The following is a 12726-nucleotide window of genomic DNA, read 5'->3' on the forward strand; positions in this document are numbered from 1 at the left end:
AGATATAAATTGACGCAATTTGTTATTCCGTTAGTCTTTTTATACAATTTTTTCTACCGAACACGACTCCATTGGGGAGGTCAGAACAAAAATAAATAGTAAACATTAATCCTTGATTTTGGTTGAGATGACATTAATGAGAAACGAGAAGAAGTTTTTACTATTTAATGTGGTTTCCAAACCTTTACCGCACTACTTTAATTCAACTATTTATTCTCAATTCCCTTCCTTTCCATTCCACACGACCAAACCATACATGAATGTCCACCCCAATTTTAGAGTGGATAAATGTAGGGAAGAGAGAGTGACTCTTGAGGAAGAAAAAAAAGCCAAAAAAACTGATGTGATCAGAAAGAAAGGGAGAAATAGAAAGAAAAAGTGGAGTGAAAAAGATATAGAAGAAAAATTAAGTGTATGTTTACAATTGTCCAAAATATATCACAAATTAATGCAAGTCTAATAAGTAGAAAGGATTAAACGCTTGAGGAGTGGTTGACATTATCACTACCATAGAAAAAGACTTTATTGTGATTTCTTATTTGATGACCAAATATAGTGAGTATGAAGTAACTATTTCAAGCGAGCATCCTTGGATAAAAGAAGGTCATCCACTTTCCGGGCATTGCATAGCTCATCAGCACAATCACCACTCTCAAAAACAGCAGCTGCCCCCATTCCAGTACCTGCTCACAATTGACAATAGGAATGATTTTTTGCATGGTGTATAAGTGTGCGCAAGCATGTGAAACATACAATGAGAAAGTGAGTTTACCTATGCACATAGATATAACTCCAAATCGACAGTCCCTGCCACGTTTCTTCATTTCATGCAACAGAGTTGCAACACATCGAGCACCTACCGAAAAAAATTGAAAAACATGCTTAGAAGACAATAAGAATGCCCTGCCCTGTATCATTGGTATTTGAGAAGTACAGGTGATAATAATCATGTTCCAGGTAGAAGTCCCGGTCATGAAAGGGATCAGGTGTATGATGCATAGATACTCCTAAATGGTTGCCATACACAACCTGTTTTTATTAGGTACCAGGTACATACCCAATGCTCACTTGAGGGGTAGGTATTCTTATGATTTAATTACTTTATTCATTATTCTTATATTCTATAGCATATATCTTGCAGTATCAAGCTTTCAATTTCACTTAGGATAGGAATGAAGGTTTCATCTGGTTTCTAATAAACTCCACAAATTAGCTCATTATTTGGAGGTATATGTGGCATCCCATGCATAACCAATGCTCTTAAATTAGAAATTGAACAAGTAAAGAAACTAATTGAAATAACACATCAATCACTTTCCATCCAAGGGATCCAGGCTTGAGTCCTTATTTTCCCACTTTGGTGTCAACAAAGAATATATCCTAATCTGGTCCGGTTGTTTTTGTCAACTGATTCAAGGCTGTTTTTGTATTGGTGGGCTGGTTTCCTGTTCAACCACTCCAATCAGCTAGTCTAGTTTCTTACCAAATCTTGTGCTTGACATTATATTTTGTAGGCCTAATTAAAAGAAGGGGAACTTCTGTAGGCCAAAATTATTTTATTTTATATATGAACGAGAATAGCTGAATGCTTTTGTAATCAGCGGTGGTAGTGTTGCATTTGTAATGTAAGAATGAAAGTTGTGGTATACACCTGTTGAACCCAGAGGATGCCCAATTGCCATTGCACCTCCATTAACATTGATCTTTTCTGGATCAAGCCCTAGCTTGTTACGGCAATACACGAACTGGGAGGCAAATGCCTTAACACAAGCAAATTATTGAAGTGAGTATATAATTTCAGACAGAGAAAAAGGAAAATATAAGTATATAACAAACACATTGATCAAATACCTCATTTATTTCAAAAAGATCAATATCATCAAGCTCTAGACCTGCAGCCTTAACAGCAACAGGAATTGCAGCAGCAGGGCCAACACCCATGATGGCAGGATCAACACCAACTGCTGCAAAAGTCCTACATGACAGCCAACAAATAATTCCCTTCAGATTAAAATAAAACAGAATTTTTATCATAATCAATTTCACATTTTAAGTATAATGAAAACATGACTTATGATTTTAGGATAGAATACAATTCATTAAGAGAGGGGTACATATAAAAAATATGAAATTCCAGTTCCTGAAAGACACATGCTTGACAAGTTTGTTGATTTTGTTCCATAAATTGTTGTCTTCCTAAATAATATTGCAGAGTAACTAAAGAGGCTAAGTTTCACATTTAGGGATTCTAGTCTCATGCAACTTCTTTTTCATCTTTCTAAATTAAAAATGTAATCACATACCATCATAATCAGAACAAGAATATGAGACCAAGGATGTGGTCCTATAACAAAGAGGACAAAAGCAGGAATTTTTCAATGCTTATATTTTAATTATTGAGTTATGCACTATTATGCTGATGAATCAAGCACTCTATGGTGAATGCTTGTGTCAAAAGTTGCTGGTACAGCTGGCAAGAAAGTTGGTGCTAACATATTAGGACTAGAGAATCATATAAATGCACCCAGCATAAGAAGGAACTAGATATATCATATGAAACTAGTTGAAGTATAAACATATATTGTTTGGCCAAAACAAAGAAAAAGTGCATTATTCTGACAAGTTGACACTGATTTAACATTTGTCCTGATATAGTTTTCCTTTTCAATTTTTTTAAACTTGCATCTTGTTTAAAGAGGAGAGAAATCTATTGGTCCTTCCTTTCTTCATAGAGCACACAGCATGTCAATTTAGAATCAGCATATTAATACTGCTAGGAACTAAAGCCTCTATATTACATATGAAGTAAGTACCTGAATACACCAAGAATGGGTAGCCCCTTTTGCAATGCAACACTTCTTTTCATCAGCAGAACAGCTGAAGCCCCATCGGTCACCTGGCTAGAATTACCTAAAGCACATGCATCATATGATAAAACTTAGTACATCAACTAGAAAGGATTTGAGGAAATGAACAAGGTTTTTATGATCTTATACCAGCAGTGGTGCTTCCGTCTTTCTTGAACACAGGTTTGAGTCTTCCTAGATCAGACACTGTTGTGCCAGGTCGAATTCCATCATCAACAGAAATGGTGACAGATTTCTCCTCACCGGTTTTTGGGTCCACAATCTGTTGGGAAGAAAAAGAAGCTTTATTCAGCACCCAAGAACCAAAAGAGAGATTCAATATACCCTGTAATAGCCAATACCTTGGTGGTAACTGGGACAATTTCATCTTTAAATTTACCAGCAGCAGTAGCTGCAGCAGCTCGCCTGTGAGACTCAACCTATCAACATTATTAAGAAGGTTTGGTTAAGAGTTGTTAACATATAAGATAGAACCATGATTATCAAACTCTCGAGTTAACTCGCTAACTCTTACGAGTTTACGAGTCAACTTGTCCTCTGCAAGTTGACTTTTGAATAAATTTTTTTTTAGTAGATTCTGGGTAAATTCTATAAACTCTAAGTAAACTCGGTAGACTCTCGAGTATACCACTGAGTTGACGAGTTAGCAAGTTAAAAAAATTAGCACGCTATTCTCAAATACAAATTCTCACCTTTGATAATATCAAACCCTTGTTCTCTAATAACATCAAACCCTTGTTCTCTAATAACATCAAACCCTCGATGAGAATGATCTATCACTACTATAACCTCTACAAGTTATTGTCTAGTGGTGATGTATTATTACTAGACTTGGTTATTTAAATATTCTGAACTTTATGATTTACTGTTTTGCTTTATTATATTGATGAAATGTTTAATTAGTATGTTATTTATAGATATTTTGTTATTATTTTTATATGAAGTAGACTCTTACGAGTCTACGAGTCGAGTCTCTGGAACTCTCATGAGTCTGCGTAAACTCTCGAGTTTGATAACCTTGGATAGAACAAAATGTTGCATTAATTTAAAACATATATCCAACTTACTGCAGCCTGGTCTTGTTCCTTCCTTGAAACCCCAAAGCGCTGTGCAACATTTTCAGAGGTAATTCCCATAGGAAGAAGGCAGTTTTGTGCTTGTTCAAACATTTTTACCTATCAACACCAGAGAAAATATTATATAACCTTGTATCCATTTTAGAGGTTTTATTTCCTAAAACCAAAATTGACAACTTTATAATAAAGGAGAGGAGATGGGGAAAAGATGGAGAAATACCTTAGGATTCACTGATCCATCCCATCCCATTGGATTAGTGGTCATAGATTCCAAACCGGCACCAATACCTAAACAAAATAATTAAAGGCAACATAAGATACTAAAAGTCATATCAATCACAAGAAGAAAACAGCAATTTGATGCATCCTTTACCAATGTCATAGAACCCAGCCCTTATAGCAGCAGCTACATCAGCGACAGCCTGGAGCCCAGATGAACATTGCCTATTAACGGTCCTAACAGGCACAGTTTCTGGATGAAAATAACATCACATGTATAAATACCAAACCTGAATCATATAACAGGTTTACAAGCACAAACTATCTAAATTCTAGACATACCGGGAAAACCAGCATAAAATGCAGCCATTCGGCATTCACTAGCTCTTTGAGCTCCAGGAGCCAATACACTACCTACAACAATATCCCCAACTTCACTTGGGTTCACATTGGTTTTCTCAATTACAGCCTACAATGAAAACATTAATATTTAATAGAGCAGAAAATGAAGTATACAGTACAAAGTATATGTACGTAGATCATCACAGCTTAAGAAAAGCAGTTATTAGTCAGAACTCGTTTAAAATTGAAAATGTGAAAGAACTAAAAATCAGAAGCAAATGATTAAAACCTTCAAAACAGGAGCCAGTAGATCATCAGGAAGAGTGTCTTTGAAACCACCTCGTTTAGCTTTGCAATGAGCAGTCCGATAAGCACTTCAAAAGAGCAAATACATAATTTGGCTAAAAATTAAAGACCCCTCAAACACAAATCATCATAATTCACAGCTGAACACTATATTCTTAAATAAAGCACATGCTTAACATGAGATATTTCATTTGAGTAAGAGCAGAACTTACGCCACGATCACAACATCGTCCCCGAATGTCGATGTCCTTTGATAAGCAGCGCTATCCCCCGCCACACATGCTGAAGCCTAGGATCAATCAAATGTTCAACATAAAAACAATCAATTGACAGCACATGAACGCTTCCATATACACATTGATTTATGAAAATAAATAAATAAAGCTAAAGCCTAACAATCAATCAAGGAAACTATGTGTAGCAAAAGAGTCACATGTGTAATTTTTCTCAAACACCCTATCGGGCATGTAACATATAAAATCATATTCAAGATCAAAACTAGCATAAATTCTGGGCTAATAATTAATCAAGAAAACAAATTCTCATATATGTGTCAAAAGGGTACTTCTCTCACATGCCAAACAAGTGAAACAACCAATTGAATGAATATATACACGTTCAAGACAAAAACTTTTACAAAATTATGATCTAACAATCAATGAAGGGAGATTATTCTTGCAAAATTGGCAAAAGGGTAGTTTCCCCAAAGGTCAAACACGCTGTTAAGAGAGATTAGACGAAAAGGGTAACGATGAAAACGTCATAATAATGAAAATTAAAAACAGAAAAAGGAGGTGAAACGAACATGGAGGGAGGATGATTCGTTGGGGTGGGTGGATGATGAAGGGTTGAGATGATGAAGCAAAATCTTCTGTCTGTTGATCGCTTTCTCCATCTTCTTGAGTTTCGTGATTTGGAAATTGAAAAAAAGAAAGAAGGCTAGATTGAGAGAGAGATTTGATTTGTTCACTTGGTTACTTGCATTTATTGAGCTTTTGAGTCGAAGGAAGCAAAAGAAAAATAGATAATTTATTGTTACCATATTATAATTATAATATTAATATTTATAGATAAAATACTTACAAACTATTAAATATACTTTTTTATTACTGGAAAATAGATTATGTATTCAACCGGAGTATCAATAATACATTCCTTTAAATACATTTTTTAATTGGTTAAAATATATTCAAAATTACGAGAAAGAATTAATAAATAGGATATGAAATTCAAAAAAATTAATTATTTTCAATATTTTTTACCAATAAAAAGAGTATACACCAAAGAGTGTGACAAAAAATATTTTCCTAATATTTCTGTTGGCCATATAAGTTGATTTATGCTTTCGATGATCAAGAATTTTGATATGGTGCACATGAATTTTTTATGCATCTAGACTATAAAATACACTATTAACTAATTGGAAATAAAGATAAATATAATTTTAAGGTGATAACTATTTGTATCAAACATGCAAACTTGTGATTATATATATATTATCCCATATTATTATTTTTTTCATATTAATATTAAGATTTTCAAATAATCATAATAATAATATATTTTTTCTATTTCATTATAAATGTTGTGTAAAACACAATTATGTCAAAATAATTTTATTTTAATTTTTAATATAATATTAATTATATTTTTTTACTTATATTTATTATAATATTAATAGTGAACAATAAAATTCATAGATATATAAATTATAATAAAATTAATTTTATAAAATTATTATTTTTTATCTGTTTATTATTATTTTTAGGATGACTATCATTTTAAGTGAGAGGAAGTAATGGTAATGAAACCAAAAAATTGGGTAGAAGATAATATGGTATGTTCGAGAGAGAGACCAATGACGAGAACGATGGCGTTGTTGGCTTGGCGTCCTCAAAGATGGGTGTTGTTTCCACTCGTGGCTTCCAGCGCGTGGTTGCACCGTTTTTGCTTGTTTATATCACGTTTTATTAGTCATTTAGGGTAAATAATCATTTTTATTTTTAAATGTGTAATTGATGGATAAATTTGTTCCTAAACATTAAAATTTTAAATTTAGTTATGAAAAGTGTAAAAAATGCGACAAATTTATCTAACCATTAATTTTCGTCTATTATTATTAATAAAATAACCTAGGATACATAGATATAAATTTGTCACAAAATTGATTGTTAACTTGGTCATGTCGGATAAATTGAATGAAAATGTCATTAAGTTATCATTATTGAACTTAAATATCAGCTATTTTTTATTGGACGAAAATGTCGATAATTTTTTTGAAAGAAAATGTCAATAATTTCTTATTGAATGTAAATGTCACTAATTTTTGTTAGATCTAAATAATAATATATTTCTATTGAGTTAATTTGTTAGACTCTAGATTTTATTTCATTTAAAGGTAAAATATAATTTTAGGATAATTTTTTACCTTTATTTTATTCCTACAACCATAATATTATAATAATTACTTTAAAAAATATTTTGACAAATATAATTTAAAACAAACATAATAATAATTAGAATATTGATTGACAATCATAATTTATCGATCATAATAAAAATTATTTAAAATAAATATTCTATTAATTTAATATAATAAGTATTATAATAGTATATCCATCATTATAATTTTATTTAAATTATAATAATTAATCAAAATCAGATCTGAAGGTTGTCATTTCATGTTTAGTGAGTATTTATTTTTTCTGCATATTCTTGGCGTGTAAAGACGTGTAAGCTAAAAAGTTGTTTTTATTTAATAATTAATTCTATAAATTTAAATTAGTATTCATCATTGATTTAGTTATTATTATCAATAGTTTTTTTTACGAGTATAAAGACATCTAAGTTAAAAAGTATTTTTTAATCATAAATCATATACCACTTACCAATTATGAGCTTATGAGTTAATTTTATGGAGTAATTAGTAATTTTTCCTGATCTCATCATTGCGTAAGAAGAAAATATTTATTCTAAAATAATTATTATTTTATCTTTTTAATGTAATATTAATATTTTTTATTTATATTTCTTATATATTAATGAATTATAAAATATAAGAATAAATTAATGATGATGTAATGTTAATTTTATAAAATTATTTATTTATTTATTATTTTTTTAATCTGTCTAAAATAATTTAAGATGAAAATTATTTTGAGGGAGGAAGTATTAACCATACTACTTCAAACTAGACAAAACTAATCAAAACTTTCGAATTATCTAGTTTATAAGGTTGAATCAATTAGTTTGAAGTAAATTAAGTGGCATTTGACTAGTTGAGTTTCGAACCATTAGCATATAGCCTAATGACAATATAACTGCCATAACTCATTATGGTATGGTAGTATATCATAACTCGTTATTTTGGAAGAAAAAATATTTTGCATAAAAGGAATTCAAAATATAGGCTGTGTATTCACAGTCAAGAAGGGCGCTTGTAAATTATCCAATTAGGGACTGTTGGAAAGCGTGCCATTTTGATTAAGCAAGATTGCTACGTAACGGACACGTATGTATGTGGATACACTCTAGCGAATAGCGATATTTTTGGTAGGTATATATAGTCAGCGATTATTTCTTCGTTTACGTACTGTCCTAATGTGATTTTTTTTTTCAAATTATGTAATATGTAGAATCACTTAAATATTTAATGTCATTAATATAAGATTTAAATTTAAGCTGATTAAAATCGCATCAAATATAGATTAATGATTAAAAGAGAACAATGAGTCGGTGAAACCGTGAAAGTAATAATTATGTGACATAAATTTGTAAAAAAAAAAAATCATTACTGAGAAAACATATTCTCAATTAAAAATGTTTATAAAAAAAACCACAACAAAGGCACGGCACTAAGTGTGAAAATTTCTGATATTCATGGCTTGCGGCTAAGTAAACCTAACGATGCTTCCCTTTTCTAAATAAATTTATTTCAAATTAGAGATTTTTAGGGCTATGAATATGGATAATTCGTAAATATGAATTGACCCAAACTATTGTGAAGAGTTTGAGTTGGATTATTCATGTATTTGAGTCAAAATCGAACCGTATAAAATTATTCATGTACGGGTTGAATCATAAGTTTAGATTTATAGATTCGATCAAAACCGAATCAAATCAATCAAAATTTTTAGAGTTGTTTGATTTGATTTTAAATACGACTAATATTGAATTCAAGTGTTGAACCTGTAAGTGTTGAGACTAGAACTTCTTAATGTATTACTTCGAGGTGCAGTGTTATTTATTTCACTTTTTTTCATATTTTTTTTTGTCATGTTTATAATATTAATGAATCATATTTTGTTTATTTGTTTAAGCAAACTTAGTTGTAGTAAAACTTATTGCAAAAAATTAGTTTGTAAGAAATAATTGTTATTTAGACTATTATAGTAAAATCTCATTGAATAATATTTTATTTTAATTTGTATTAGTTTATTTTAAAATATTATGTTGACGGTATTAAATCAATCAATTTTACTATTTTCAGACATTTGATAATATTGTGTTAATTATATTAAATATTTGGATGAATCATGATATAAAATAGTAATTTAAAAAAAATTAAATTTAAATGGGTAATCCGTTAGTCCGAATCGAATCAAACCGTTCATAAATAAATTGGATTAGGTTGAAGTTAAATTTTTTTTTATGGAAACCGAAACCAAACCATGAATACCCCTAAAGATTTTTAACATAAACTATTTCTTTTTTAAATATTATTTATATATTTGAGTTAAAAGTTGAAAATACAATAGACTACTATAAAAATAGTCAGAATTTTTCGCGCAAGTAAAATACAACATTCATCCTTGTTTTTTTAGATAAATGCAGCAATCATTGTTTTTTTTACGGAACAACAATCGTCTCTTAACACTGTAGAATTCGGTTAAAAATTAGACTAATCAACAATGTGTATGTACCCCCTAAAAAAATGTGTATGTACTAATCAGGCTTAATTTGTAAGAATTATAATTACTGTATTAATTAAACGAAATATTCGAGTGAATAGACAATTTAGTCCCTGAGATTGTAACCAGATTGCATATTAGTCCCTGACTTAAATTTTAATTCATAATAGTTCCTAACTTTACATAAGTTTTGCAAAATAGTCTCTATCGTTAAATTCTCAGGTGACCGCGTTAGTGAGGTGTATAGGTGGCAATTCAGTGCCATGTAGACTGTCCAACGTGGCACTGAGGTCTGCATGTATAAATTCTCTCTCACGCAAGGTTACTTCTTCTTCTTCCCCAAATAAATTAGGGTTTACGAAGCTGCTGGTTTCCCACGCTGAGTCGCTTCTTCTTCTTCTACTCTGAGGCTCAGTCGCTGCTGCTTGTTCACTTGATTTCTCCATGTCTGCAAGTGGCAGTTGTTGTGCATTTTCTGGTAGTTTCATTCGGCAATGCCACCATGGAAGACGTGCAGCTATTCGAACTGCAAGAACAAGGAGGAACCTAGGAAGGTTATTCTATACTTGTGCATTACCCCAAACAGACCCAGATAACTGTCAATTTTTTCAATTGGTTGAAGAAGAAAACCAACTTTCTAATTCGTCTTCTGTCTCAAGCGAAACAATGGTAGTGGCTGATTTGAGGCTACAAATTGAAGCTTTGCAGAAGAAAATGAGAAATTTAACAAACATTGTGTTGCTAGGTTTTTCATTTTTAATTGCAATGTTAGTTTTAGGGGGAATGTATTTTAGGTAAAATGTGTAATAGCAGCTTTTGTAGTAGGAAGTGGCTGATATTGTAATTGTTGTTTTGCTTTTGTAATAGCAGCTTTTGTAATAGCAGCTTTTGTAGTAGGAAGTGGCTGATATGGTAGTGGCTAATATTGTAATTGTTGTTTTGCTGAAGAATTTGTAGTAGGAAGTAATTTGTTGTTACTGTCAATTACCCATTTCAATTAAATATAATTTGTTGCTGAAATTTGTTGCTGAAATTTGCAGTTTATTAAATATAATTTGTTGTTGTATAACTTTTTGAAGTTATTGAAGTAGCACTAAACTAGGTGGTCCTACTCCAACTCCAAATCCAACACAGTGTATAATTTATAAAAGAAAGAGAAGAAACATGACATTAAATCAATCTCACATAATGTTTGACATCCCAAAGCATGGTAGTTAAAAGCAATTGTTCAATAGGCCATAATGTTTACATCATTTCACATGCCAGTGAAGCTTTCAAAATATACAACTACATATCCTAATATCAAAATGCAACAAAAAATGCTTCTTCGGTTTTCTTCATCAGCAACCTTCAAACTCAGCAACTTTCAAAATGCAACAAAAAATGGGTCTTCAGTTTTTTTTATACTGCATCATCTTTATCAGCAACCTTCCTTTGTTTGGCTCTTGTTATGGTTAACTTATTCCTTGCTATTGGTGGAACAATAGTTGCAGGGACCTACATGCAAATGCCAAACATGAATAATTGTAATATATAAAAATGGAGTGCTGCAACAAATTAGGTTGAGATAAAACTACTTTGTTGTGACAAATATTTACCATCAACTCCATGTCAATATCTTGTGACAAATGAGGCTGAGATAAATTAATCTCCACTGGATCTTGTTGAACATGAGCAGCAGCTTTTTCAGCCTCATTCAAAGCTTGTTCATCTTGAGATAATAGGTGGTCATCCTCATTTGAAGTTGATGGTGCAACATATTTCTTTGGCCTAACAGGAACTCCACTATTTTTACAGCTTCTAATGTTATGATTGGTTTGGCCACACCTTCCACATGTAAACTCAGCCAATTTCCTCTTTAGCTTATGTCCTGTGACATTGTCCTCATCTACAGATCTCCTTCTATTTTTCTTTGGCCTTCCTCTTTGGACCCTTTTATGTGGTGGAATAGGGTGTGTATACTGTGTTTGGGCCCAATATTGTGGTCCTTGGACTGGTTCAATAAAATGCTGGTATGTCTTATTATAAGCTTCTATTGACAACCACTCATGACACATGTCCTCAGGCTTCCCTCCTTTGTGAGTTATTGTTGCAATGGCATGTCGGCATGGCATCCCTACATCAAAGTTGTAAAATCAGCACACATGTAGGTTAGGAATGAAAAAAAAACTATAAAGAACACAACCTGTTAGTTGCCATACTCCACAAGTGCATGTCCATTCAGCTAAATTGACCTCAACCTTATTCCCCCACATGTGGACCTCATATCTCAGGCCCATGTTATCACCACACCAAATGGGAGTCCATTGATTAGCAAAATGAAATTCTTTTTCTAGTCTTTTATACTGCACTGGACATAATGGTCCAGGCTTTCCAAAAAGTTTAATCTTGCGGGCAGCCATGGTTCTCATGATATAACTTCTAATTTCTTCAAGCATTGTGATAATAGGCTTGCATCTATACTGCAGAATTCTGGAATTGAATACCTCACAAGTGTTAGTTGCATATATTGTCCACCTTGGGTACTGTACTAAAGTGGGCTTCTGTCCATGCTTGTTTGGGCCATTTATTCAAATACTCCCAAGCCTGGCAGTTGATTATCTTCAAATGGGCCATATGGCCTTCAAACTCAGCAACAGTAGTGGATTTTGCACATTGCCACACAATTCCTTTAAGTTCTTTGCTTTTCCATTGCTTTGTAAATTTTTTCCAAAGATGCAAGACACAGAATCTATGAGGTGCACCAGGCATAACTTCCTGTAAAGCTGGAATAAGTCCCTGAAAAATTGCAGCAAAGTAGTAAATACTTCTGGACTAGTCCCTAACTTATGTCATTAACTTCAATTAAATACCTAACTTATGATAACAATTGCAAATCACACCATGTCATACCTTTTGCATGTCTGACATTAAATTCCACCCATTCTGTATGTAATCCCCAAGATCTTCATGCAACAAAGTTAAAAACCATTTCCAATTGTCTTTGTTCTTAATGTCCACAATAGC

The 12726-nt window shown here is 31.9% G+C and overlaps 2 protein-coding genes across 2 annotated transcripts; both read right to left on the reverse strand.

Annotated features, from left to right (window-relative positions):
* Positions 1-368: 368 nt before the first annotated feature.
* Positions 369-5787, reverse strand: LOC114372205 (3-ketoacyl-CoA thiolase 2, peroxisomal). The gene is made up of 14 exons (XM_028329660.1): positions 5616-5787; positions 5023-5099; positions 4794-4878; positions 4505-4631; positions 4317-4415; positions 4164-4231; positions 3935-4042; positions 3209-3286; positions 2997-3129; positions 2814-2910; positions 1852-1975; positions 1652-1760; positions 773-856; positions 369-683 (listed from the first exon to the last, which is right to left on the reverse strand). The coding sequence occupies exons 1-14, from the start codon at positions 5703-5705 to the stop codon at positions 571-573; spliced, it is 1392 nt and encodes a 463-aa protein (XP_028185461.1). The 5' UTR covers positions 5706-5787; the 3' UTR covers positions 369-570.
* A 4151-nt stretch (positions 5788-9938) lies between these two features.
* Positions 9939-12122, reverse strand: LOC114371665. The gene is made up of 4 exons (XM_028329032.1): positions 11906-12122; positions 11319-11836; positions 11128-11217; positions 9939-10280 (listed from the first exon to the last, which is right to left on the reverse strand). The coding sequence occupies exons 1-4, from the start codon at positions 12120-12122 to the stop codon at positions 9939-9941; spliced, it is 1167 nt and encodes a 388-aa protein (XP_028184833.1).
* Between the last annotated feature and the right edge of the window lie 604 nt (positions 12123-12726).

Source organism: Glycine soja, chromosome 10 (assembly GCF_004193775.1).
Source record: "Glycine soja cultivar W05 chromosome 10, ASM419377v2, whole genome shotgun sequence".
In the NCBI taxonomy this organism is placed as follows: domain Eukaryota; kingdom Viridiplantae; phylum Streptophyta; class Magnoliopsida; order Fabales; family Fabaceae; genus Glycine; species Glycine soja.

Bases quoted from the DNA above. Each gene is read 5' to 3' on its own strand.
- LOC114372205 (XM_028329660.1), bottom strand. From the start codon at position 5,705: ATGGAGAAAGCGATCAACAGACAGAAGATTTTGCTTCATCATCTCAAC. The intron at 3,130-3,208 runs GTATTGGCTATT...TCTTCCCAACAG, and splicing joins TTGTCCCAGTTACCACCAAG to ATTGTGGACCCAAAAACCGG. The intron at 1,761-1,851 runs GTATTTGATCAA...GCTTGTGTTAAG, and splicing joins ATCTTTTTGAAATAAATGAG to GCATTTGCCTCCCAGTTCGT.
- LOC114371665 (XM_028329032.1), bottom strand. From the start codon at position 12,122: ATGGCTGCCCGCAAGATTAAACTTTTTGGAAAGCCTGGACCATTATGT. The intron at 11,837-11,905 runs GTTGTGTTCTTT...ACTTTGATGTAG, and splicing joins TGGAGTATGGCAACTAACAG to GGATGCCATGCCGACATGCC. The intron at 11,218-11,318 runs GTAAATATTTGT...ATTTGCATGTAG, and splicing joins ATATTGACATGGAGTTGATG to GTCCCTGCAACTATTGTTCC.